Source organism: Pan paniscus, chromosome 7 (assembly GCF_029289425.2).
Source record: "Pan paniscus chromosome 7, NHGRI_mPanPan1-v2.0_pri, whole genome shotgun sequence".
Taxonomy (NCBI): domain Eukaryota; kingdom Metazoa; phylum Chordata; class Mammalia; order Primates; family Hominidae; genus Pan; species Pan paniscus.
Window position 1 is genome coordinate 21,278,959 of NC_073256.2, and position 27,509 is coordinate 21,306,467.

At 38.8% G+C, this 27,509-nt stretch overlaps 2 protein-coding genes across 16 annotated transcripts in view; one reads left to right on the forward strand and one right to left on the reverse strand.

The window, feature by feature from the left end:
• MCPH1 (microcephalin 1) overlaps window positions 1-27,509 on the forward strand; it is a 270,092-nt gene that overhangs the window by 75,211 nt on the left and 167,372 nt on the right. For all 12 annotated transcript variants that reach the window (XR_010112893.1, XM_055107253.2, XM_034965554.3 and 9 more), the window contains 3 exons: window positions 189-226; window positions 3,325-3,487; window positions 23,998-24,075. Coding sequence is in view for 11 of the 12 variants with exons in the window: in XM_055107253.2 (XP_054963228.2) it covers window positions 189-226; window positions 3,325-3,487; window positions 23,998-24,075 (279 nt within the window). In the remaining variant the exon portion in view is untranslated. The remainder of the gene's footprint in view (window positions 1-188; window positions 227-3,324; window positions 3,488-23,997; window positions 24,076-27,509) is intronic.
• The window catches only part of ANGPT2 (angiopoietin 2), an 86,071-nt gene continuing 74,016 nt past the window's right edge, over window positions 15,455-27,509 (reverse strand). For 3 of the 4 annotated variants that reach the window (XM_055107258.2, XM_008970138.5, XM_003805351.7), the window contains one exon: window positions 15,456-27,410. In XM_055107258.2, the coding sequence (XP_054963233.1) occupies window positions 27,250-27,410 (161 nt within the window). In that variant the 3' untranslated portion in view covers window positions 15,456-27,249. Of the gene's footprint in view, window positions 27,411-27,509 lie in introns of all 4 variants that reach the window. The other variant, XM_003805352.6, reaches the window with a different exon arrangement.

Genomic DNA, 27,509 nt, shown 5'->3' on the forward strand with positions numbered 1-27,509 from the left:
TATCTGAGTTTCTATCTCTTGGCCTGTTTTTTCCAGGAATATAAAGGTTTTTTTTCTTTGACATATGCTTAAATGTTTATTTTTAAGTGATGTAACTTTTCAAAAAACTTATTACAGTTTATTTCTGTGGGAAAAATATTTTTTATGTTTTTGACTGTTTTTTGTTCCTTCTTGTTTGAAATCTCTAGCCAACAAGAACATTAGTCATGACAAGCATGCCATCTGAGTAAGTACTTGTTTTGATTTCTGTTCAATGTAAAATGTTAACCTTTTCTCTCTTATACTCTAATTCTGGGTGCCTTTAGGCAACTTGTCAATCTGTCCTGTATCACTTTTACTTTATAAAATTAATATCTGAGTTAGAAGATCACTGAAAATTAAACGTGTACCAAATGTGAGCGATTTAGCCTTGAAAACTCTGGGGTTGTTTAGGCAGCATTAAGAGGTGTCTGCTCGTTTTGGTGTTCTTTTGCTTGCTTGATACCAAATAGCTTCATGAATGTTCAAGAAGTGGAACATCATTGACCAAGACATTTCCCTTAAAGGTCTTAAAGCAATACTGCAGCAGAAAGCTTTCCACAGCAGTATTAAAGTTGCTATGTTTGCATTTTGTGGAAGGGTTAATAGCTTGTTGGCATGCTCTTATCATCTCCCTTAAACATTTAACACAGCAAAGAACATCCAACAAAAATACAGTACTATATTCTTTGCAACAGATTTTTGAATTCCTGTTTAAAGGGGAAAACCATGTTTTTGATATCAATCATAGGTTTTAAGGTTTTAAGACATCCATCAAAACATTGGAACATTTCAGTGAAAAATATGCTGCAGAGAGGGCACCTTTAGAACATTTTCAGTAGTGGGATCCTTTTCCTGCCTGGGGCTTAGAAATAAAAGGACTGATCATCAAACACCATACATTATATAGTGAAAAAGGGGGTCACTCAAAATTTTTGTAAATATATTATGAAATATATTGAACATTCTAAATAGTCTAATACAGAAGTGAATATTGAATATATGTGTAATATTTTTTAAAGTCTTTGTATTTTTCCAAAATAAAAGAAAAATTACTAGTTAACTGCTTATTTTCTCATTCAAGATTTAAAAATAAAACTTTTCATTTAGGCCATCTTCTTGTCTTACTCATTTTTTCTCCACATGGACTTCTTGTGATACTTAAGAATAAGACCTGGACATTCTGATTTTATGTGGATTAGCTGAGCCTTGCGGAGACACTTGTTACTTACTGGCACATCCAGCAAGCAGCTGCCAGCCTCAGGATGGAGTTCTAGGGAGTGTGTAGTTTATAGCTTTTTACTTTTTGTTTTTGTTTTTGTTTTCTTTTATCATTTTTGCCTTTATTTCTTTCCAAGTTTAATTATTTTTCTTGACTCAAGCACAGATTCTCGGATTGAAGTAGTGATGAGGCCCAGATCTTGACTCACACATCTTTTCTACCCTAAGGATCTCTAAGAATTTAAAAGCATGATATAATTCAGCCCTTTCATTTTACAGATAAAGAAACAGGTTTTGAGATGGACATACCTAAGATCACTAGAGATAAAACTAAGAAGACTGGGTGCGTTGGTTCACGGCTATAATCCCAGCACTTTGAGGGGCCCAGGTGGACATATTGTTTGAGCCTAGGAGTTCGAGACCAGCCTGGGCAACATAGCAAAACCTTGTGTCTACAATAAAATGCAAAAGTTAGCCAGACTTGGTGGTGAATTGCCTATAGTCCCAACTACTTGGGAGGATAAGGCAGGAGGATCACTTGAGCCCTGGAGATCAAGGATGCAGTGAGCCATGATTGTACCACTGCACTCCAGCCTGGGCAACAGAGTGAGACCCTGTCTGAAAACAATAAAATAAAACTAAGGAACACCATCATTTGGAAGGAAGAGTGTTAGAGGCAGTCTGTATAAGCATAGACAATAACCTCCTCCCCTTAGTAATATAATTTTTGGAGAGGAGAGATGTTTATTTCTTTTTCTATTTATTTATTTATTTATTTATTTATTTATTTATTTATTTATTTATTTATTTATTTTGAGAAAGAGTCTCCGTCTGTCACCCAGGCTGGAGTGCAGTGGTGCAGTCTCCTCTGACTGCAAGCTCCACCTCCCGGGTTCACGCCATTCTCCTGCCTCAGCCTCCCGAGTATCTGGGACTACAGGCGCCTGCCACCACGACCGGCTAATTTTTTTGTGTTTTTAGTAGAGACAGGGTTTCACCAGGTTGTTGTATATATCACAGTGTGGCTTAGAAAGCCCTTCGTTGGGGATTTTTAAAATTTTCTGGGAGAGAGAGAAAACCAATGTCAGAACTAATGGCATAGAAAGGTTATTATAAAAGGGAAGAAAGAACTGAGGGTTGTTTGGTAAGGAAGTTGGATGGAAAGAATATATTTTTTTAAAGGATATTTTAAGTATTAAAGGAATGACAGAGCAGGAGAGAAGCCGTAATGGTCATGAGCTTTGTGACAAATAGGTCCCAGATTTGATTTGATGATTTAATAAAAAGGGTCTTTTTTCCCCTCTTAGAAGAAAAACTATGTGTTGATACTCAATGAATATTACATTTTCAAAATAAAATAAGTGAGGTTCTTGGTTCTGAGCATGCACAGATAGGTTCAAATAGGCCTGAAAAACAAATCATTGCCCCAGTGGGAAGAGTGTTGGTCTCATGTCAGGGGCCTGGTTTCTTTTTTCCTTTTTCCTTTTTTTTTTTTTTTGAGACAGTGTCTCGCCCTGTCGCCCAGGCTGGAGTGCAGTGACACGATCGCGGCTCACTGCAACCTCCACCTCCCGGATTCAAGCTATTCTATCTGCCTCAGCCTCCTGAGTAGCTGGAACCACAGGCGCGCGCCACCACGCCTGGCTAATTTTTGTAGTTTTTAGTAGAGACGGGGTTTCACCATGTTGGCCAGGCTGATCCACCCTCGTGGATCCTCGTTGGCCTCGTGATCCACCCGCCTCGGCCTCCCAAAGTGCCCGGATTACAGGTGTGAGCCACCGCGCCCAGCCAGAGGCCTGGTTTCTGATGCTGGTTCTGTCCCTACCCAGCCCAGCCACTGTGGGAAGCCATTGACAGCCTGTAGGCTTGTCTTCTCAGCCATTAAAATAGAATTGAGATCTGAAGTTTATTTCCCCAGGTTTCAAACCATTGATTATAAGTCAGTTAAGATATAAGTACCATAACCAAAATCAGTTTCAAATTTTGACTTTGTAGTTTTATTAGTACTGGTATTGAGTGTAACTGCTTTGCTGGGCATGTGCAACAAAGTCATTCATTTTGTTAATTTTTCCCCCGATTTGATAGAAAGCAGAATGTCGTCATCCAGGTTGTGGATAAATTGAAAGGCTTTTCAATTGCACCAGACGTCTGTGAGACCACGACTCACGTGCTTTCCGGGAAGCCACTTCGCACCCTGAATGTGCTGCTGGGAATCGCGCGTGGCTGCTGGGTTCTCTCTTATGATTGGGTAAGCCCTGTGTGTGAACTGCATGTTTTAAAACAAGGCGTTTTGATAGAGTGGGTCACCCTGAGGTGCTGACATCAGCACTCAGGCCGGCGTGCACCCTTATGGATCTGCACACTTTCCTGTGAGCTGGGAACACCCGTCTTTCCTCCTTTTGGTCTCCCGTGGGCTGCTACCCTTCAACCAGGTCCAAGTTCTGGGGCAACAGGAGGACGGGGAGGGTAGAGAGCAGGAAGTGAGTAGCCTCTAAGATAAAGCAGAAGCAAGATTAGAAAGATGCTGAAAGAAACGCAAAATGCACGTTCTCACAGTCAAAGAGCTTTCCTCTATGTGTGACCAAGAAACATTGTGACCTGTGCTGGTGGTGGTTTGCAGAGCCAAAATAATTCAGTGATTGTTTGTACAGATGGATTTACTTAGGATGAAGGATGTTCTTTTAATCCCATTTGGATAGGTTTTATCCTATGTATATCTATCTGTAACATTATTTGCCCTTATTTCTGTAGATTAAAGATAGCTTTTAAAAATACATAATTATTTTCGTTATTCATAAGAACTGAAATGATCTGTTATTGGTTCTATTTTTACTTTCATCCTCAACGTAAGGTTGCGCCAAAGCATTGCTTTCTGATGACAGTGGCATCACTTGTTACGTATGTTACCATTTTGCATCTGTGGGATCCGTCTTTCCTCCTCCTCTCCCAAGAATGTATTCTATTCATACTCATACTGTGTTCATTTAAACCAGTAGAATTATAACATGCAAAAGCTACACATGTATTTTCAAGAATGGCTGTTGTCTTTTTTCCATGTTGTGACAGAGGTTAAAGAGATTAGTGCTTCTCGTTGTGAAGTGGAAAACGTTGAAATTCCAAAAGTAAGCACTGTTTATTTGCGTCAGTGGCAATGGGGGATCACCTTACCTGATTATATACTAGTACTGCTTTATGTTTATTTGGATGAAAGACAGTAGTGCCCCTCTCATCCAGGGTTTTGTTTTGTGTGGTTTCAGGTACCAAGGTCTGAAAATATTAAATGGGAAATCCCAGAAAATAACAATTTATAAGTCTTTAAATGCATTCTTTTCTGACTAGCATGAAGAAATCTCAGGTTATCTGGCTCCGTTCTCCCTGGGATGCGAATCATCCTTCAGTCCGGCCTGTCCATGGAGTAGGTGCTGCTTGCCCTTACTTAGTAGCCATCTTGGTTATCAGATAGAATCTCGTGGTTTTGCAGTGTTTGTCTTCAAGGAACCCTTATTTGGCCTAATAATGTTCCCCAAGCACAAGAGTATTGATGCTGACAACTTTGATATGCCAAAGAGGAGCTCCAAGGTGCTTTCTTTAAGTGAAAAGGTGAACGTTGTCCTCTTAATAAGGAAAGAAAAATGGTATGCTGACGTAGCTAAAATCTATGGAAAAAATGACTCTTTGACCTGTGAAATTGTGAAGAAGGAGAAAAAACTGTGCATAGTATATATATAGGGTTCAGAACTATCCACAGTTTTAGGCATCCCCCGGGGGCCACGGACTGTACACCCTTTGGATAGGGTGGACTACTGTCTATTTAATAACTCTAGCATCAGTGAATGAGTTCTGTGTTTTATTTCTCTCCAATTCAAATTGTCTCTTTGTCTTCATCTGACTACTCTCCCTTCCCTCAGGTTTTGGAGGAAAAAATGTTATTTCTAAAGATATGCATCTGTACAGGATTCTTCACCCAACTTATTCTTCTGGGACTTGGAGCAGTCCATAGAGGTCAGACGTGAGAACGTACTGCCTTTGCTGTCGACATGGATAGAGACCTGCTCCCTGGTTGTCTGCATGTCTCTGCTCAGTGTTCTGCTAGTAGTCCCCAGCTAATCATACATAGAAACACAACTGGGTGAAATTTTAGGTTATTGTATCTCTTCTGGGATTACCTGATATGATAAAGGTGGGCATTAAAACACATTATTTAATAAACTTCTCATCTTTAGTCTAGACTCCTTGCCTGGAGGGAGGAACCTGGGGCACTCAGACACATAAGTGAATGAATGAGGTACAAGGCAATCAGACAAGACAAGATAATACAAGGCATGTAGGTTAGAAAGGAAGAAATAGAGTTATCTCTATTTATAAACCACACAATTTTCTATGTAGACAAGTCACAAGCAATCTACAAAACAGCAATTAGAGCTGACAGCTGAGTTGAGCAAGTCATCCAGATGCAAGAATTCCATTGAAACTTCAGTATAAAGCTAATAAAATAAGTGCAGGATCTGTATGCTGAAAACTACAAATTGCTGATTTTAAAGCTCAAAGAACTAAATATATTAAAAGACATACGATGTTCATGGATTAGAAGACATAGTACAGTGAACATGTCACTCCTCCCCAAAATGATGTATAGATTTAACACATTCTCATTCAAAATCTCAGCGGACTCTTTCAAGATACAGACAAACTGGTTCTAAAATTTCTATGGAGATATTAAGGAGCCAGAATAGCCAAAACAATTTAGAAAGGAAAGAACAAGGAGGAGGACTGGCACTACCTGGTTTTGGGGCATCCTTTCAAGCTGTGGTCCTCAAGGCAGTGTGGTATTGGTGGACGCACAGAACAGACAGAGAATCCAGAAATAGACCCCAAAAATACATCCCATGGGTTTTCACAAAGGCATGAAGGCAATTCAGTGGAGAAATTCAGTCTTTTGAACAAGTGGTGCTGGAGCAGTTGGACATACACAATCAAGAAAAGGAACGTTCCCAACACTTTGGGTGGATCACCTGAGGTCAGGAATTGGAGACCAGCCTGGCCAACATGGTGAAACCCCATCTCTACCAAAAATAAAAAAACTAGCTCGGCGTGGTGGCACCTGCCTATAATCCCAGCTACTCAGAAGGCTGAGGCACAAGAATCACTTAAACCAGTGAGATGGAGGTTGCAAAGAGCCAATACCATGCCACTGCACTGCAGCCTGGTTGACAGAGAGACACCCTGTCAAAGAAAAGAAAAGAAAAGGAGAGGAGAGGAGGAAGGAAGGGAGAACCTCATTCTATACCTTACACGAGCCACAAAAATTACCTCCAAATGGATCATAGACAAAATTTAAAGGTATAAAACTTCTATAAGTAAACATACAAGAAAAATGATCTTGGTGTAGGCAAAGAGTTCTTAGATTCACCAAAAGCATGATCAATAACAGAAAACATAGATAAGTTAGATTTCATCAAAATTGAAAGCTTTTACTCTGTGAAAGATATTATGAAGAGATCAGAAGAAAACATTTGCAAATCTTATATCTGACAAAAGATTTATGTCTGGAATATATAAAGAACTCTTAATACTGAACAATAAGAAAACAAACAGCTCAAACAAAAATTGGCAAAGAAAAGATTTGAATAGACAGTTTACTGAGGACACACAGATGGCAAATAAGCATCTAAAAAGATGCTCATCATTATTGCTCACTTCAGAAATATAGTGAGATCCACTACATATCCATTAGAATGGCTAAAAGAAAAAATAACAGTCGCACTCTAGCAAGGAGCCAGGGCAGCTGGAACGGCTGCTGGTGCGAGTGGGAAGTGGTCCAGCCACTTTGAGAAACAGTTTGGCAGTTTCACAGAAAGCTAAATGTCCACTCAGCAGTCCCACTCCCAGATATTTGCCTCGGAGAAATGAAAGCTTGTGTTCACACAGAGTCTGTACGCGAATATTTGTAGCAGCCTTACTTATCATCAGCTGGACCTGGAAACAGCACAGCTGTCCCTCCAGTGGGTGAATGGATCAACCAGCTGGACCATCCATACTGTGGAGTGTCACTCAGGAGTTGAAAGGAATGGTGATAGGTGCAGCAGCTTGCATGACTCTCAGGGGCATCATGCCAAGTTGAATAGCTGGTCTCAGAAGGTCACATACTGTATAAGGCCATTTCTTTGTCATTCTAGACGAGGCCAAACTGTAGGGAAGGAGAACAGATGAGTGGTTGCCACGCATTAAGGTGGGAGTAGCGTCTGCCTCTGCAGAACAATAGCAGCTGTCACATCTTTGGGGCATTGGAATTGTGCTGTGTTGTTAGTGGCAATGGTTACAGAATCTATGCATGTATTAAAACACAGAGAACTGTGCACACATATGCACACACCAGTAAATCTTATTGTTTCTAAATTTAAATTAAAAAGAATATCTAGGCGGGGTGCAGTGGCTCATGCCTGTAATCCCAGCACTTTTGGAGGCCGAGGCGTGTGGATCACGAGGTCAGCAGTTCAAGACCAGCGTGGCCAAGATGGTGAAACTCCGTCTCTACTAAAAATAGAAAAATTAGCTGGGCACGGTGGCAGGCGCCTATAATCCCAGCTACTCGGGAGGCTGAGGCAGGAGAATCGCTTGAACTTGGAGGGAGGAGGTTGCAGTGAGCCGAGATCACGCCACTGCACTCCAGCCTGGGTGACAGAGTGAGACTCTGTCTCAAAAAAAAAAAAAAAAGTATATCTTACATATCTAACGTGCTTTCCAAATGGAGATGTTTGGGCACTGGTAGGACCGGGCTAGTGTCCTGGTTTCAGAACTAGGTTTCCTTCTGTGTGCTGAACTTTACAGGCTCCCGTACCTTCAACTGCTGCCTCTGTACCTATACTTCCTGTTAGCACTGAAGCTTCATTCCAGCTTTTCTATCTTAAAAAAAAAAATGAAAAGAATTTAAAAACATAACTTTCTCTAAATTGCTCTTTGCCCTCTGTGCTACCTTTTTTCCCCCTCATTCATGGCAAAACGTCACAAATGTGTGTCTGTATTGCCCTTGCCTTACTGATGATGTCGCTATTTGTTAATAGTATCAACTCTTGGGAGATTGCAAAGGCTCAGGTGGCCTATGGCTTCAGGTGAAATATCTGTTTGTGTGATTACAAGGTAACCATGATGGCAGTCAGGTAGATCACACATATAACAGATATAAATATATGTTTGTGTGATTACAAGGTAAACGCAATGGTAACCACGATGGTAACCACAATGGTAACCACGATGCCTCTCGCTGGCACACCAGGAGTATTGATGTTCACAGGTTGCTCCTGCCTTGCACTCTCAAAAAGTTTAGAAACAAGCTGAGTCACTTTGTCTGTTCATCTCAGTCTTCAAGAAGACAAAGATGACTGCTGCTTCTTGCATGGCCCCCCTCCTTTAACTTTTAAATAAATTCAATAGTACAAACATAAGAAATTTGAGAGAGGATAATTGCCACCACCATTTACAAAGCCATTCTACATAATTTTTAAAGATTAGCACCCAATTTAATATTTATCTATGTCTTGTATATAACTTCAGATATAAACTTCACAGTTCCAATTTCTTTTAGGGTCAAGATTTAAAGTATCCATATCATATATTATATACATTGACTTTGTGTACAAGGAATCTCTCTCTCTCTCTCTCTCTGGCACTCTCTCTCTCTCTCGTCCTCCTCCTTCTAACCCTGTCTCCAATGCAGTTGGGGGATTCTTAAAATATTCTCTTTGGCTAGCAGTGTAAACTGGCCTCCAAGAAAAACACTACTGAGCATGTTTTTATTTCAGGGTTTGTGTGGTATTCTCTGGAAATTTCTTGTAAAGGAGAGTTGTAGCAGTTCTTCAGAATTAGATGGTTGTACGTGGCCCAGCTACTCATATCAGAAACTGTGGCGATTTTATAACAAAGTTCAGTTTGAAGTTTGACTTAATATTTTTGAGAAGTTTATTGGCAATTTTTCCATGTTTACAGCAGTTCACACCTCCAGTGTTAGCTCTACTGTTTTCAGGAAAGAGAATAATTTATGTTTTTCCTCCTTCATGACTGAATTGTCTGGCAGATACATGGAAATAGAAAACCATGCCAGGAGTTGCCGAGCTTCCTATTTATGGGAGAGAGGAAGTAACACAACAGAAAAATAAAGAAATTAATTTGACCAAAGTGTCCCTTTAGACTCACATTGTTTTGTTATGTGTTGTTCAAGCATAGCACAATTTGAACCTTTAAATACTCTTTATCCCACTCTCACTTAATTGCATGTTTCCTGCACTTTCCTGTGACTTGTCTAAAATTCTACTTTCCCTCGAAACCCTTTTGTGGATGCTAACATACAAGCAGAGTGTCCTGTGATTCAGTCTTCCCTTTTTCCAGCTACCACTCCGTGTCACTCTGTCCAGCACAGTGAGGAATAACTCAGCCTGTATTCAGATTTTAAGATTTTGATTCTGAACAGCTTATGAAAAGGATCTGATAATAGAGATTTAAAGCTAATTCACTTATAAATACAAGTGTAGGGCTTAAAAGCTAAATCAGCTTTACAACAAAATGTCAAGGCCGCTAACTATCAACAGATAATCTAGTGTTTTCTTAATCAAAAATGATGTCATGATGACTATTTTCTTGGGATAATGTGATCCACATTGAACTTAGTAAGCAGTGAGTCAGATGAGATATGTTTTTATCAGTGGTGAGCATAGAATCAATGAACTGTTAGAATAACACACGCAGTTCACGCCTCTCATTTTACATTAAAGAAATGCTGAGCCGCTCTCCTAAAATTATAACTCATGGTAGAACCAGAACTGGAATCTCAGCTTTTCACTGGTGTTAGTTCATCCCCCTGCATTCCTAAGTCTGTTCAAAAGGGATCATCTTGAAAAACCATTCTCTTTTTAACCTTCAGTTGGCAGATTAACTTCATAACTCATGTTAGGAAGAATCTTCAGGCACATTGTACTTGGTGTGTCACACTGACACTGAGTTTCTGAGGGTGCCCTTCAGGTCTCTCTGGCAGACATTTATTGCTCACACTTGCAAGCTGACTAGGATCTCAGGCCTGGGTCTCTGAACTTTCACGGCTTGATTTCAAAGTCCTTTTTATCCTGCTACAGATTATACCTTGGTAAAGGACTTTATACTTCACAGAGTGTTTTCCCATGCACTGTCTCACTGGATCCTGACAGAACATTTTTGCAGCCGAGAAGGGTGCTGCAAATAAATAGTGAGTTTAGTGATGGAGACTCTGGGCAAAAATAGGTTGTCTGACTTGAATGTGGATCTTAGAAACACATCTCTGTCAAGGCATTGTTTTAAGGCAGTGACTATGGTCTTACATTTATCTCCAGGACACCTAATTTATACTTTTTCCTGATTAAAATAATGGATTCTGGTTTTGCCCAGACATAGAACCCACAGAGTTTGTCTGCTTCTTTCACTTCCGGTGGTTCCTGAGCAGTGCCAGAGCTTGTTCTCTGCGGAGGCTCCTGCAGGCTGCGGCAGCGTGGCCGGTGGCCGCTGGCCGCTGGGAGCATGGGAAGCAGGCGCTGCGGTCTAGGTCCTCCATCCCCCTGTCTGTTGCTCCTGGCAAGACCCCAAGGTGCGCATTTCCCAGGTTGGAGCCGCTGTGCTTCCCAGGACCATAATCTGCTGATTGAGGACAGACACCAAAAAGTGATTCATCTGTAAAATTGAGGGCTTTGGTGCTGCCCTCCAGGAGGACATTTGAAAAGATGTGGAGAAACCTGTGAGTGCTAAGAATGACTGACGTTGCAGTTTGAAAGAGCCAAAGTGATTTTTTTAGTGGGAGAAGACTGTGGAGTCACCCTGAGATGCATCCACAGGCTTGATTAGAAATAAAGTTTGATCACCATTTTCAAGTTTTTACATTAATATTTTTTAATTTTCGAAAGGTGCTAGACAGAATCTACTTAATGCACCTGGCACAGAAAAGGCAGTGCCCGGGTCCTAAGGCTGCACCTTTGCAAGAAAGAGAAATACCTGAGGCACCGGGAGTGAGGAGGACAGGTGTTGGAGAAGGCTGTAGGGCCCCAGTATGGCTGTGTAGTTCAAGACGAGAGATGCAGAAGCCAACGGACTATTTTAATTACAGAGTGGCAGCTTTTGTCTCTGTGGCCTCTCAGCAAAGAATGGATTGCAGGGAGGTAAGAACAGGGTGAGAAGCAGGAGGCAGCTAGGATCATCGAGGTGAAAAATGACTGCGGCTGTGTCTAGAGGGTGGGTTGATAGGTGGAGAGGAGAGAGCAGGTCGTCGCACTTCCTAGGAAGATCTAGTGGAATCTGTAACGTCAGGTGTGTGGGAATGGAGAAGTCAAGAAGACTGCCACCCAAATTTTTTCCTGGGGCGACTAACTATAGATAATGGTGCCATTTGCAGAGTTAGGGAATTCTGGGGCAGAAGATTATGTGCAAGGTTTGGGGTACAATAAAAAATTGATGTAGGCATATTAGGTCTGAGATTCCTACTAGACATTCAAATAGAGATACCACATATCAGATTATATATATGTACATATATTCGGAGGAAAGGTTAACTATTCACTCCAGCCATGGTACCTGGAAGGGAGTGTGAATGAAGAAATGAAGAAAACAGTGAGTTTAGGTTTGATCTCTGGGCTGTGCCCGTATGCAGAAGTCAGGGGGAAGGGGGAGGCAGGGGGACCCGGGAACGGCTAGCTAGCAACCTGGGGGAGACACCAGGGGAACATGGCATCAGTCAGAAGGGGGACTGTCTCAGGAAGGAAGGAGGCTCAGCTGTGCTGAGTGCTGCTGGAAGGTGAGTAAGAGGAGACAGAAGCCACTGTTTGATTTCATCAGGTGGATGTTGTCAGAGACCTTGAAAAAAGCAGGATGAATCCAATGACTAAGATAGTTGAAGAGTCAATGGTACATAAAGCAGTGGAAGCACTAGGGTTATATGTAATGGTGCCATTTGCTGAGTTAGGGATTATTATCAGACATATTGCTGATATGTTATTCCTAGACGTACTGCTGCTGCTACATCAGAGAGATGGGTTGGCAGCGAATGGGGCACTATGAAGTGTGACTCGAGCCTTCTCGTGTTGCCAACTGCAACACAGATCATCGTCCTAGTGCTTGGCGATGTGGTTGCATTATGGTGAGTTGAGTGTGGCCTTGGGAAGCATCTGAATCTGTTGGCTGAGTTATCAGGGAAAAAAAATTTAAAAAGTAAACTAAGATTATGTATATTAATGAAAAACTTGCTGTATTTGGTAAATACTTTAAATGGATAAGGCTAAAAACCAACAAGTCGAGAGGGTACTTGTTGCCACCCATCCTTTTCCAAATCATGGCCTTCAAGGATCACACTGTTGGTCTTTCCTTTTCTTTTAACTTGGATCAACTGTGAAGTAACACAGGTCTTCACTGTAGACCTCAGTTCCCCCACCTTTGCCTTATGACTGAGACCTCCAGGACGTCAACTTGGTCCATGCTGAACTGCAGCACAAATTCCAAGCTTTGGCCATACCTCAAGGTGCACTTTAACCTTTGCAGTGTTCTGCCAGACATCTGAACTTTCACTTTTGTTTCTGACATCTCAATCACACAGTTCTCACTGTAAATATTAAATAATAGCACAGAATATTTTAACTTCAGGTATTCATTGGAAAATTCAACCATGGTTTGGTTTTATCTGTCACTTCAAAAACTATCTTCAGCTGTCCATCATTTAGATGTCATTTAGATGTCCCTCAGGGACTTTGGGGACATTGTTAACAATCTATTATTTCAAGGCTTCTAAACTCTATCCCCAAGTTAAAATGATTTCCAAGGAACATCATACTTCTCTTACAGTCTGTGTGTAAGCACCCTCTGTGAATTCGGTTTTAGGGACAATGTTAGCTTTTGAAGAGAGCTGATGTAAGAAATACTAGATTTTAGGAAACTGTTGTACTTTTTTTCAAAGCTATATTTGACGACATTGTACATTTTGCTACCTGATACTTTTGATGTATGATCCACCTAATGCCCTTCTCCTAAAATTAATATCCAATGAATTGAATAGGAATTCCAAATGAAATGAATTTCATAGGAAAATCTCATACAGAAAATTTGTTAGGCTGTCCTGAACCAGAGAATGAGAATTATGTAATGCGGTTTTGCCAGCTAGAGTAACAGCTTGCCATAGGTTCATAATAGAGCTATTTTTTAGTTCTTTTTCTTGGGTTCTTGTTTCTGAAAGAAAGTTTCTCTGCCAGAATATTAAAGTTGTGCCTAAGTTAATAATTTAACAAGCATTGTATATATTAATAATATAATATCAATAATTAATAATGCTATTAATCATTAATAACAATTATTTAATATTAATATTAAATACTTAATATTAAAATTTTAGAATATTAAAATTTAAAATTTTTAAAATAAAATTTCTTTAAAAAATTTTTTTTTACTTATTGAAGCATTGGTTTTATTAAACTTTCAAAGTAGTATGGCAAAAAGGTGGCCACATACCAAATAGTGTCATACATTTCTTAAAATCTCTCCTAGCAAATAAACCTACAATTAAATTGAGATCATGAGTCAGTTGAAAAGACAATTTAATTTTTTTGCCATACAATTAAAGTATTTCTGAGAAGTCAGAGTGCTTTGCAATGTTTGGTGAATAATTTACACAATTCCAGAATAATGTCTCACTTATGGAGAATACACCTACCACTTACTTCGATAAACAGAAGTAGAGTCTATGGTTTCTTTTTTTTTTTTTTTTTTTTAGCTGCTAAAGATTATTATTAGGACAGAAGGACAATTAGCTTTAAAAGCATTGCTCAGAACATGTATTTTTTTTTCTAGTATTCTTTTTTTTTTATTATACTTTAAGTTCTAGGGTACATGTGCACAACATGCAGGTTTGTTACATATGTATACATGTGCCATGCTGGTGTGCTGCACCCATTAACTCGTCATTTAGCATTAGTTATATCTCCTAATGCTGTCCCTCCCCACTCCCCCGACCCCACAACAGGCCCTGGTGTGTGATGTTCCCCTTCCTGTGTCCATGTCTTCTCATTGTTCAATTCCCACCTATGAGTGAGAACATGCGGTGTTTGGTGTTTTTGTCCTTGCGATAGTTTGCTGAGAATGATGGTTTCCAGCTTCATCCATGTCCCTACAAAGGACATGAACTCATCATATTTTATGGCTGCATAGTAGTCCATGGTGTATATGTGCCACATTTTCTTAATCCAGTCTATCGTTGTTGGACATTTGGGTTGGTTCCAAGTCTTTGCTATTGTAAATAGTGCCGCAGTAAACATACATGTGCCTGTGTCTTTATATAGCAGCATGATTTATAATCCCTTGGGTATATACCCAGTAATGGGATGGCTGGGTCAAATGGTATTTCTAGTTCTAGACTGCTGAGGAATCGCCACACTGACTTCCACAATGGTTGAACTAGTTTACAGTCCCACTAACAATGTAAAAGTGTTCCTATTTCTCCACATCCTCTCCAGCACGTGTTGTTTCCTGACTTTTTAATGATCGCCATTCTAACTGGTGTGTGATGGTATCTCATTGTGGTTTTAATTTGCATTTCTCTGATGGCCAGTGATGATGCGCATTTTTTCATGTGTCTGTTGGCTGCATAAATGTCTTCTTTTGAGAAGTATCTGTTCATATCCTTCACCCACTTGTTGATGGGGTTTTTTTTTCTTGTAAATTTGTTTGAGTTCATTGTAGATTCTGGATATTAGCCCTTTGTCAGATGAGTAGATTGCAAAAATTTTCTCCCATTCTGTAGGTTGCCTGTTCACTCTGATGGTAGTTTCTTTTGCTGTGCAGAAGCTCTTTAGTTTAATTAGATCCCATTTATCAATTTTGGCTTTTGTTGCCATTGCATTTGGTGTTTTAGACATGAAGTCCTTGTCCATGCCTATGTCCTGCATGTTATTGCCAAGGTTTTCTATGCTATAGAAATAGCATATTTCTATGCTATTCATCATTAATAACAATTATTTAATAATATTAATATTAAATAGTTAATATTAAATTTTTAGAATATTAAAATTTAAAATTTTTTAAAAATTAAATATTTTATATTAAATTATCAAATAAATATTAATATTATAACAATTATTTAATATTATAAAATTAATAATCTTTCATTATTGAATTATTGATTGAGTTAAGTAATTAATTTAATTGATTAACTGATAAGGATTATTGTTAAATTATTGTACTCTTGGGTAGTACAGAGACTGCATACTGTGCTTTGCCATGTAAATACTATTGTCTACTTCCTGGTACGTGGCTCTAGGGAGGCTATGGCAGAGTCAAGTGCTTTTGCCCTTAACGTGGTCCCACTCTTCTTCTGCAGGCTGCCCACGATTTGCTATGCCACACATGTATTGGTCTTTTCTCACACCGAGCAGATGAATGACCTGTTTTTTTTTTTTTTTTTTTAAATCTCAGAATTTCTTCTTGCCCCTGATGAGTTAAAAATATCACATAAAAACTATGCATCAGAATAAAGAAATACCCGAGCCTAGGTAATTTATGGAGAAAAGAGGTTTCATTGGCTCACGCTTCTGCAAGCTGTACAGGAAGCATAGTGGCTTCTGGGGAGGCTTCGGGAAAGTTTCCATCATTGCAGAAAGCGAAGCCGGGAAGTGGCCCCATCTTCCATGGGCCGAGCAGGAGGAAAGGGCGCAGTGGTGCTACACACTTTTAGACAACCAGATCTCTTGAGAACTCATTCACTATTCAGTACCAAGGTGGGATGAGGCTGAACCATTCATGAGAACTGTGCTTCCTGGATCCAGTCACCTCCCACCGAGCCCCACCTTCAACACTGGTGATTACAATTCAACCTGCGATTTGGATGGGGTCACAAATTCAAATTCTGTCAACACACACCACTGGATAGTTCCCTAAAGGCAGAGGAGACACATCTCCACTGAATCTCCAATGAATGTTATGCAATTTCTTTCTTCGTTTTTTTTCTTTTTTTTTCTTTTTTGTAGACGGAGTCTTACTCTGTCACCCATTCTGGAGGGCAGTGGTGTGATCTCGGCTCACTGCAACCTCCACCTCCCGGGTTCCGGTGATTCTCCTGCCTCAGCCTCCTGAGTAGCTGGGAGTGGCTGGGATTAGAGGTGCAGGCTGCCATGCCTGGCTAATTTTTTGTATTTTAATAAAGACGGGGTTTCACCATGTTGCCCTGGCTGGAATCGAACTCCTGAGCTCAGGCAATACCCCCCGCCTCGGCCTCCCAAAGTGCTGGGATTACAGGCCTAAGCCACCATGCCTGGCCCTGCAGTTTCTTTTGACTTTAGTTTTGCTAGGTAACAACAAAATAAGAAAGAATATACACAAATACTATTATTCACCATATTTTTTCTTTTTATGTATTTTTAATATTCTGTTTACAGTTTATTGTAGTAGATCATTTATTTCAAGTGTAAAATTGTAAACACTAGTTTTGATAGTATTTTAGAGACGGCCATACTCTCCCTGGCACAAGGAAGAAGGTTTTAAAAATGAAAGTGTCCTCTTTAGTGGACACTGGTTAGTTATCAATGTCCTTCGAGTGCAGAGAATGTGCCTGTTTGCTTACATAGCCCCAGGACCTCGGATTGGACACGGAACTCAGTCCTTATTTATTGAATGAATAAATGAGTAGATGAATGACCTTTTTTTAATTTTTTTTAAATCTCAGAATTTTTTCTTGCCCCGATGAGTTAAAAATAGCACATAAAAATTATGCATCAGCCTAAATTGCATATTACCCATGTAGTTAATGTGTTTCTTGTTAAAATTCATTAATATAAGATGACCTGATATTCATTTAAGAAAAACAACTTTGTAATTCAAACTCACGGGAAGATGAACAAAAAATAGTGATTGCTCTTAGTAGCCATAATATTTGGTTTATTGTCTGTGTTGGTAATAATTTCTGCTGTGTTTTCATACAGTGAAGTGATGTTTCTGCTGTTTATTTTAGTTACATTGGAATTTGTTATATTTATTTCTTTGTTTTCCTTTTGATAAGAGAAGTACGCACTTAGTTATTTATAAAGATGTTTGGACTTCACATGTGAGTACAGTGGTGACATGCTGGGTTTTCCTGGTCATTGCTTAGCTGTATTTATAAAGTGAATATTACTGAGCAGTTAAGCCTTAACATCAAGAATCACCCATTTTCATTTCTGAAAACTGGAAAGGATTAGGTAGAATGCAAGGAGAATAAATTGAACTTAAATGTTTGTGTTCAATTGAGGTGAGCTTTTTCGTAAGAATATTCAAGCCTAGGTCAACATGCAGCTTGTTTTCCCTCTCACCACCTGGAATTCAGTCTCTATCGGTCAATGTCTTCTAAAAGGGAAATGGGTTCTTAACTATATACTTTTAGTATATAGTTTATTGCTTATCTTCCCTTTCTTGGTTGAATAGGCTGTTTTAGATATTTAGCTTCCTGCCCCTTTCTTTATGAGACAGTTAGAGCAGTGCTTTTCAAAACCTTACTAATGTGTGGATCACCTGGGGGATGTTACTGAAGTGCAGATCCTGGTTCAGTGCGTCTGGGTCTGCTCAGGCTTCAAGTGAGGTCCAGGCTGCTAGTCCTGTGACCCAGCATTAGGTCCCCAGGATACAAAATATGACCGGGTATCTCTGTCGTATTCGGGGGTGGAGATGAGACAGCGTCCCAATGGTGTTAGTCACATGGAACATTGAGAGATGCGGAGCTACTTTGTCAGTGTTTTACACATCGTCAAGCTGTTAGTCAAGACAGTAATCCTCTGTGGAAACTGTGGCTTGAACACTTTCAGTAAATTGCTCATGGTCATAGTGCTTGGAAATAGTAAATTTTTTTTTTTTTTTTTTTTTTTTGAGACAGAGTTTCGCTCTGTTGCCCAGGCTGGAGTGCAGTGGCACGATCTTGGCTCACTGCAACGTCTGTCTCCCAGGCTCAAGCAATTCTTGTGCCTCAGCCTCTTGAGTAGCTGGGATTACAGGTTCATGCCACCACACCTGGCTAATTTTTATTTTTTGTAGAGACAGAGTTTCACCGTGTTGGCCAGGCTGGTCTCAAACTCCTGACCTCAAGCGATCCGCCCACCTTGGCCTCCCAAAGAACTGGGATTACAGATGTGAGCCACTGCACCCTGCCAGAAATGGTGAATTTTGAATTTGAATTCAGCTCTTCCTCAATTTATGGCCCACATTCTTTCTAGCATCTACTTCCAAAGATAGCCTAGAGAGTATTTTTTATCTTCTATAGCTGTAAACCTTGATATGGGCATTCTCTGATGGCCTGTGTGTTTTGAAAAGATTAATGGATAAGGCAGTGGATTTCACTGCTAACCTTGCTACACCATAGCTGTGTAACCTTGGGTAAGGCAGTTTCTTTATCTGTAAAAGAATGGAAAGATCTCCTAAATAAAGTACTCAGTAAACACTCCATCAATATTAAATATTGTTCTTATTCAACAAGCATTTTTGACGCTGGTCACTAGCCTTCATTAAAAGTATAACTTGGATGAACGTTGAACACACTGAGTGAAAGGAGCCAGACACAAAAAGCGCATGTTGTATAATTCCTTTCAGACAGTATATCCAGAATAGGTAAATCCATAGAATAGAAAACTAATTAGAAGTTACCAGGGATGGAGGGGAGAGAGGGATGGGGAGTGATTACTTAACAGGTACAGGATGTTTTTCTGGGGTGATGAAAGCATTTTGAAACTAGAAAGAGGTGCTGGTTGCATAGCATCATGATATAAAATGCCATTGAATTGCACACTTTAAAATGGTTAATTGTATATTATGCCAATTTCACCTCACTTAAAAAAAGTCATATATGGAAAATTGCTTTAAGGCACCACTACAACTACTGAATAGGTTTGTATTTTTAAAAGAACTTTATGGAATTATAGGAAGCATTTCTTGATGTTATGAGATGTGTTGGGAATACAGAAGAATAGCTTATTTTGGAACAGATATTATTGGCTTGAAATTTTGCCAGTTCAAGCTGGTCTCTTTGGAAGACTAGACCTTTATTTTCTGGCTTGAAAATGCTTTGGACATAAGTACCCTATTATTTTGTTGTTAAAAATTATACTATTGACATCCCCAATTTTTTCTCCTGAAGTTCAGTATAACCTAGAAATAACTTCATTGCTACACTATTTCATTAACTACATGGGTGTTTTTTTAGTTAATAATGATGCATAATGTCTTCATGTGGCAGAAACACTAACCTGCCCCTTGTCATAAATCTGTAAAAAGATGGACATTGGTTTAAACCCAGTTGTTGAATTCTGTGCTTTTAACCAGTATGTTACAGTGTCTAGTTGGGGAAGAATCCCAAATCTTCTTCTTTCTTTAGAAAAATCCAAAACAGCATACAAACTAGCAAACTCTCATAAATGTTGTTTGAGAAAATCAATTGCCCTAACTACTAAGACAAAGGATCTATAAAATCTGATGAGAAAAATCTTTGTAATTTGATTTTTATAATTTTGTCAGCTTAAATTAGTAAAAAGTTAATAATTATTACTTTTGTTACTCTTATAATAAATAATGTGTTTCTACACCTTCCATAAACACCTACAACCACACTTTTTACCACAGTTGGTGGAGTGAAGGGTGGATGGAGGAGATAGTGGCAAAAACACTCCAATCACTTTCAGTGATTAAAGTAAAGATGTGTCTAACTTTACTCCTAAAGTATCATCCAGTAAAGTGGAATGTAAAACATACTTTTGAACTGTTTGAAATCAACTACATTCCTATGGCTTACGACTGTGGGACAAGTTTCTAACTATCAGATTTGATTTTTAATTAATCAGTGGTATTTTATACCAGCAGTCTCCAACCTTTTTGGCACCAAGGACCAGTTTTGTGAAAGACAATTTTTCCAGGGACTGGGGGGTTGGTAGGGTGAGGGAGGAATGGTTTTGGGATGATTCAAGCACATTACACTTATTGTACACTTTATTTCTATTATTATTACATTGTAATATATAATGAAATAATTATACAACTCACTGTAATGTAAAATCAGTGGGAGCCCTGAGCTTGTTTTCTGCAACTAGACAGTCCCATCGGGGGGTGATGAGAGACAGTGACAGATCATCAGGCATTAGATTCTCATAAGGAGCATGCAACCTAGATGCCTCACCTGCACAGTTCACAATAGGGTTCGCACTTCTATGAGAATGTAATGCCACTGCTGATCTGACAGGAGGTGGAGCTCAGGTGGTAATTAAAGCAATGGGAAGTAGCTGTAAATACAGATGAAGCTTCCTTCACTGGTTCACCCACCACTCACCTCCTGCTGTGTGGCCGCGTTCCTAATAGGCCACAGATTGGTACCAGGACCCCTGTTTTACACGATGTGGAGTCTTTTGTATGCAAAGAATATTGTTGACTTTCGCCACACGGAAGCCCCCCCGCCCCCCTTCCCCCGCCTTTTTCCTTTCCAGTTACATTCCCACAGGTATTCTTAGTACCACAACTGCAGTTGAATTTCACAGTATGGTGGGTGGTAAGCTATGGTGGGCGGTATGCTTGGATAAGGCTGGCTATTTAGAAATTTGGAATAAATTTAGTGTTATGACTAACAGTAATGTTGCCTATCAAAAATTGTGAATGTTAATAAATGTTTTCAACACAATCATTAATGCTTTCCAGTGAGTTAAACCAGCTTCATGTTACAGTTGTATTTTCCATCCCAGTAGGGAGTCATTATTAAATGGAGTCATGTTTTCAAGCCCAACTTAAAATCCCTCTTACAGATTGCCTTCCCCACCCCACCCCCAGTTTTCTCTCATCACTTATACATTGAAATAATTGCTTATTGTTTTCCCTCTTTAAATTTTTTTTGAGAAGTTAAAAATTGAGTACCTTCTTCAGTGTTTTTGCTTATGAAATACTTTGTGAATAAATTTTGTTCTTAGCTGAAGAAAATTTCTTAGGCAGTTAAGAAAATACTAGTAAGCTAATTAATGAATAAAAATTAATTCGATTGGTCCTGCTTGGAAATGTAATGTTTACCGATATTTAGCTATAATCCTTTTAATCACTCATAAATTTGTAATTATTCTTTGAGAAATAAAAAGTTGAGAGGGCTGGGTGCGGTGGGTCACACCTATAATCCCAACACGTTGAGAGGCCGAAGCAGGTGGATCACTTGAGGTCATGAGTTCGTGACCAGCCTGACCAACACTGTGAAACCCCATCTCTACCAAAAAAACAAAAAAAAGAAAAAAGAAAAAAATTAACCAGGCATTGGGATGTGCGCCTGTAGTCTCAGCTACACAGGAGGCTGAGGCAGGAGAATCACCTGAACCTGGGAGACGATGCTGCAGTGAGCCAAGATTACACCACCGTACTCCAGCCTGGGCGACAGAGGAAGACTGTCTAAAAAAAAAAGAAAAGGAAGTTGAAAACAGCTTAGGGAAGCGCTGCAACCACTGACCAGCACCAGTACTCCATCATAATATATGCTTTTCACTTATAAGGAACTGTAATGTAAACTGTGGACTTTGGGTGATAATGATGTGTGAACACAGGATGACTGGGTACAACACATGTAGCACTCCAGTGGGAGACGTCGAAATGCATATGTGGCGGCAGGAGGTGTATGGGAGCTCTCTGTACCTTTCTCTTAATTTTGCTATGAAGCTAAAGTGGCTTTAAAAATATAAATACAGAAAAAAACTTGTGCTTTCTATAGATTAATTTGAACATAGACACATTAAGATAATAGATACATTGATTTGAACATAGGTACATTAAGTTGAACACTTAAGGTTTTTATGATGTCCTATACCACAATAAACTGAAGAAGTCTGCCTTACAAATTTGTTCAAAGAACTCTCAATGCTCTCACTGCTCCTTCCCTGCCTTGAACAGGAAGTGCCATCCAGTGCAATAAGGGGGGAAATAAAATGTGCATAGAAATCAGAAAGGAAGATATAAAGCAGTTTCTATTCACAGATGCAGTTCCTATTTAAATTCATCAGCAAGGTTTTGGTCTTATGAATGATAATATTAAAATGTAAAAAACACTATTTTCATTATGTAATGTGTCACCTACAAGATGCTGAATTCCTGTTGCAGCGGATGCTGAATTCACTCTGCCCTTCTTATAAGAAATATGTTGGGCCAACCTTTTGTTTTTAAGTTTGCTTACAGCCTTACCTGTGCTCTTTCAAAGTAGATTTTCACTATTTTGAACACTCTATTAAGGTAAAGATGTGTTCGGCCAATGAAACTACTAGAGCAAAATGTTTACACTGTATTTCTGATTTGATGGTTTTAATACAACTGAATTAGTGTTTTCTCCTATCTCTATGCAATATTAATTCCTGGGATGCCTATGTAAATTAATTAATTTACTGACCAGAACTCTACTTTAGCTTCTTATGGTTTTATTTTCTTAACATTTAGAAACGGCTAAATTTAGAGGACATAAATTTTCTCCATGAGATTGTTTAAATTCAGTTGACTTTTTAATGTGGATTATATTTGAACTTGAATGCCGCACGCATTTTTAAGGCTGGTTCCTGGCTTCTGTCACTGGTACGTTGTATTTCTCACTGTACTATTCTTTTACGTTGCCTCTTGTCTGAAATGAACCTGATTTTAACCTTTTATTTTCTGGTCTAATTATATGAGTTTGTGGGGAGCCTCACATATTGTTAGTATATCTCCTTAAATAACATGCATTGAGGCTGAGGTCAGCAGATCACTTCAGGCCAGAAGTTCGAGACCAGCCTGGCCAACACGGTGAAACCCGATCTCTACTACAAATACAAAAAAAATTAGCCAGGTGTGGTGGTGGGTGCCTGTGGTCCCAGCTACTCAAGAGGCTGAGGCAGGAGAATTGCTTGAACCTGGGAGGTGGAGATTGCAGTGAGCTGAGATTGCACCACTGCACTCCAGCCTGGATGACAGAGTGAGAGTTTGTCTCAAAAAATAAATAAATAAAATAAATAAATAAATAAATAAAATAAACATGAATTGTATAATCCAGCTTTGTTATTTTAGCTCTAAACTTCTGGTGTATGGAGACAGATTTTCAGGGAGTTTGGTCCTGGAGTAGAGACGGCTGCAGAACCTCAAATATTACTGAATTAAAAAGGAAAAGATTGTATTGATCATTTTACCGTGTGGGGATTCAAATACTAAGAGGATAATGATGATGAAAATGATGATGATGAAAGCTTGTTTATGGGACATTTTACTCTTCCAAAATCTGGGAAGGAATTTCAAGTGTATTCCGGGGACTTCTGAAAATATTAGCCAATGTTAGAAACAAAGTCGCAAGCCAAAGGGATTGCTTTTGAATTTAGGCTTGTGATCCATCTTCTTTTAATTCACTGTTTTAATTAATAAAAGTCTGGAATATTTACAGAGGATTGTTTATAAAACTTCACAAATTAGAAACTTGGAATTAAAAATATATATATATATAATATTTCATGTGTAAAAACAGGATAATATTTAAATATCTGACCTCATGAGAATAATGACTCAGATTTCTTGTTATCGTGAGACTTTTTCTCAATCAACTTTTTATTAATATTCATAACATCTATGCAACATGAAGATTCTGAAGGGACTTTGTTGTCTGAGAACACATCTATTTCAGATCTGCGGAGTGTATCACTTTTAGCTGTGTCTTCAAAGTGACTCTTGGTTTATTGCCTGCTAAGCCTAATAAATGTATAATAAATCTGCTTGTTGTGTCACTTGCAGGTGCTATGGTCTTTAGAATTGGGTCACTGGATTTCTGAGGAGCCGTTCGAACTGTCTCACCACTTCCCTGCAGCTCCCGTAAGTCAGATGTTGTTTTACGATGGTAAATGCAGTTTGCTGTTCTCAAGAAATTATTATAAACGTAAGGGTGGACTTAAGTTTTTATCCAGTCAAGCACAATTATGCCCATAATTAAAAGGACATTCACAGAACTTAACACCTTTTATCAATTTATTCGTGAGAACAAATGTGAGAACGTGAGACCATTCTGCAAAAAGTAGTGAGGAATGCAGTCCAAAGAAAATTTGACGATTAACGTCCTCAGAACTGAGAAAAACAAAAATGAAAAAAGACTGAATTCTTGGGCAGGTAGTCTTATATCTTGCTTAATGTTTTTACTGTTAATAGAAATAGAACTGATAGGTATAAAGATTATGGCTTGCTGGTGCTGTGATAACAGTATTTATATTTTTATGGCTGTCCTAAATTCCACTTCAACTTTCAAATGCTTCATTGAAAAGTTCTGGGTTCTAATTTTTTTTAAGATTAAGTAATAATTAAGTGGATAATTTAAAGTTTGCTTGGATACAGGATTGTGCAGAAGTTGCCTTTCATGTTCAAAAATGTTAATTTGTTTGTGACAGTTTATTCATTCAAAAGATTAATAGCTGAAAGATAAATGGTGATTTTTATCTGCCACCGGTATTGTTATTTAGCTGTTTGAGTAGGCCATATGACTAAAACATAACAAGGAGTTGAACAGTGCTCCCTGATCACTGTAGTTATCTAGGTTGTTGGGTTGTTTTGTTTTCATTTTTAAGATTACTGTTTGATTTCCTTTCAGCTTTATAAACGTTTTCTTAAGGAGAGACAAAAGTTCCTCTCAGCAAAACTGTTTGTTTGAACTACCGTGTAAGGAATTGAAGTGTACAGTAAAAACACAAATTCCCCCCATTCTCGCTCATAAGAGATTATATATGATGCACAATGACATAATGAGATTTGTCCTTGAATTTTTTTATCACCTGCCTACAAAGAGAATTGATATAAATTGTGTTGTTGCCAGTTTTTCCTGCATTAGCGTTTCCCTGCCTAAGTATCCATCACTCTTGTCATTGAGATATCCTAGAAACTTGTTGTTGTCTTTCGAGGCTGTGAAATTTTCTTATTTTCAGTTGTTTTTCAACTTGATACAAGGCCATGATACCGTTGTTGAATTGATAAAACCTTCTTAAATATAAAGTAGATACAGTTCTAAGATAGTGAGGTTCTTGACTAGTTAAATAGTTGTTGGAAAAGTGCGCCTTGGTGGAAATAAAACAGACCCTTGACTTTGCCAGAGTCCATCATCGACTCCAAATATGTAGCAACACCTGTGTGTTCTAAAACTACGTCAAGTGGTGGGGAGAAGTTGGGGTAAAATAAATTAGATTTTAAAATGGAATAAAGAAAAAATAATGGTAGAACACTTTAAGGTAAAGACAGACATATAGTAGATGCTAGTTACAGACTGGACTCTGAACTTCCTTGCAAATGATTCAGAAAAGAATATATGAGAAATTGCCTTTTAATTATAAAGCTTTACACAAATGTTCATTAGTATTAATTGTACTATGAAAATTTCAAAAGGAGTTAAAACTCCAGGAGTTTATGGTTTTATAGTCCCGAGTATAAAGCTGTGTTCTCAAATTTTCTTTTCTTTCTTTTTTTTTTTTTTTTTTTTTTTGAGATGGAGTCTTGCTCTGTTGCCCTGGCTGGAGTGCAGTGGTGCGATCTTGGCTCACTGCAACCTCCACCTCCCGGGTGCAAGCAATTCTCCCTGCCTCAGCCTCCTGAGTAGCTGGGATTAGAGGTGCCCGCCACCACGCCTGGCTAATTTTTGTGTTATTTAGTAGAGACAGGATTTCACCATGTTGTCCAGGCTGGTCTTGAACTCCTGACCTCAGGTGATCTGCCCACCTTGCCTACCAATGTACTGGGATTACAGGTGTGAGCCAGTGCGCCCAGCCCTGTGTTCTCAAATTTTCGGTAAATATTTAAATATATTATGAACATCAGATTTTGTTTTTGCACTTTGAAACCCTTTTTTTTTTCAGTTTGCTGATTGACATAAAAAAACTTACTAGTGTCAATTATTTTTTTCCTTAAGTAAATATAAGGGTGAATCTTGAGACATGTAGCTTTGTAAATTTCTTAAATAGAAGGCTTTTCTCAACCAGAAATTAAATTGTAGTCTAGTTCTATAAAAATATATCTTACTAGAAAAGAAAACAGACCTCTGTTTTAGAATAGTGAGAAGACAGTAAAGTTTCTTTGTCATAGAATGAAATGTATAATTTTCCTCATCATTAAAAATAAGAACTTTCCTTATCACAAGGCACAATTAGGTCTTTCAGACACAAATTATAAAATTGTAAATATTATCATAAAAGTTAAACATAGGCATATCCCCTAATAAGTTATATTTAATTACTAAAAATACCTTCATATTTAACAATCAGGCAGAAAAAAATAGTACGGTCTGCATATAAACTAAAATGGCATGTTTCTGTTGATAATTTCAGAGATTCTGGAAGTGTCTACCATATAAACTTGAAATATGTATTTGAGCATTAACTTAAAACTAAGCTGTCAACATAAATGTAAATACGCTGTTTTTGAAATAAAAATTTAAAGCACCTAAGAGATGGAGTAAAAATGCACAAACTGTTTTTCCAAATATTAAACTTCTAGTAACCCCTTCTCAGAATATCCCTGAATATGTCTTTTTATGGCTTAGAGAGTTTTTTTCTTCCTTTTAATTGTGATAGTGATGGTGAATTCAGGACATATGGGTATTTACACAGTGTATAAACAGTGCTCAGAAGAATGCAGTTCCAAGATGATCTGTATTGTATAACGTAAGTGTTCTGTTTTCCAGTTATTTACTGATAAACTTGCACATAACATTCTTGGTTGTGACAGCAGCGTCTGTAAACTGTCAGTCTGATTCTCAGCCTCGGGTTCATCTTTGCATAGGTGTTCTGTCTAATCACAATTATGGATGTTTAGGGTCTTGCTTTGGTCCGTTAAGTGATGCAAGTTTAAGTGATAAAGTTTACAGGCTCTAATCTGGAGCATGTGGGTCCCGTCAGCACCGAGCACACGCCCTCTGTGGTGGAAGAGGACACAGTGCGCAGCCGTGACTTTCAGTGCATTGGGCTTAAGTCTTTGAAAATAGTTCGAAACAGTTCCTCAGGTGGACTGGGGTGTTCAGAAATCTGCTGGTCGGATCATCATGGTTGTGGCCTTGAGCGAATAGCCTGAGCCTTTCCAGTAGTACCATTTAATGCCGTTGAACTTATTTGTGTTCTGCCTTTGTGGATAGTACATTCCGTTCAAGTTGGAAGGACCACATGCATCAAACCACCAGCCTGTGAAAGTAAAACACAGAAGGAATTAGGAACTAGGTGATGCCAGCTCCCACCACGAAGACAGCAATACTCAGCTAAGGCAGGAGGCACACTGCAGGC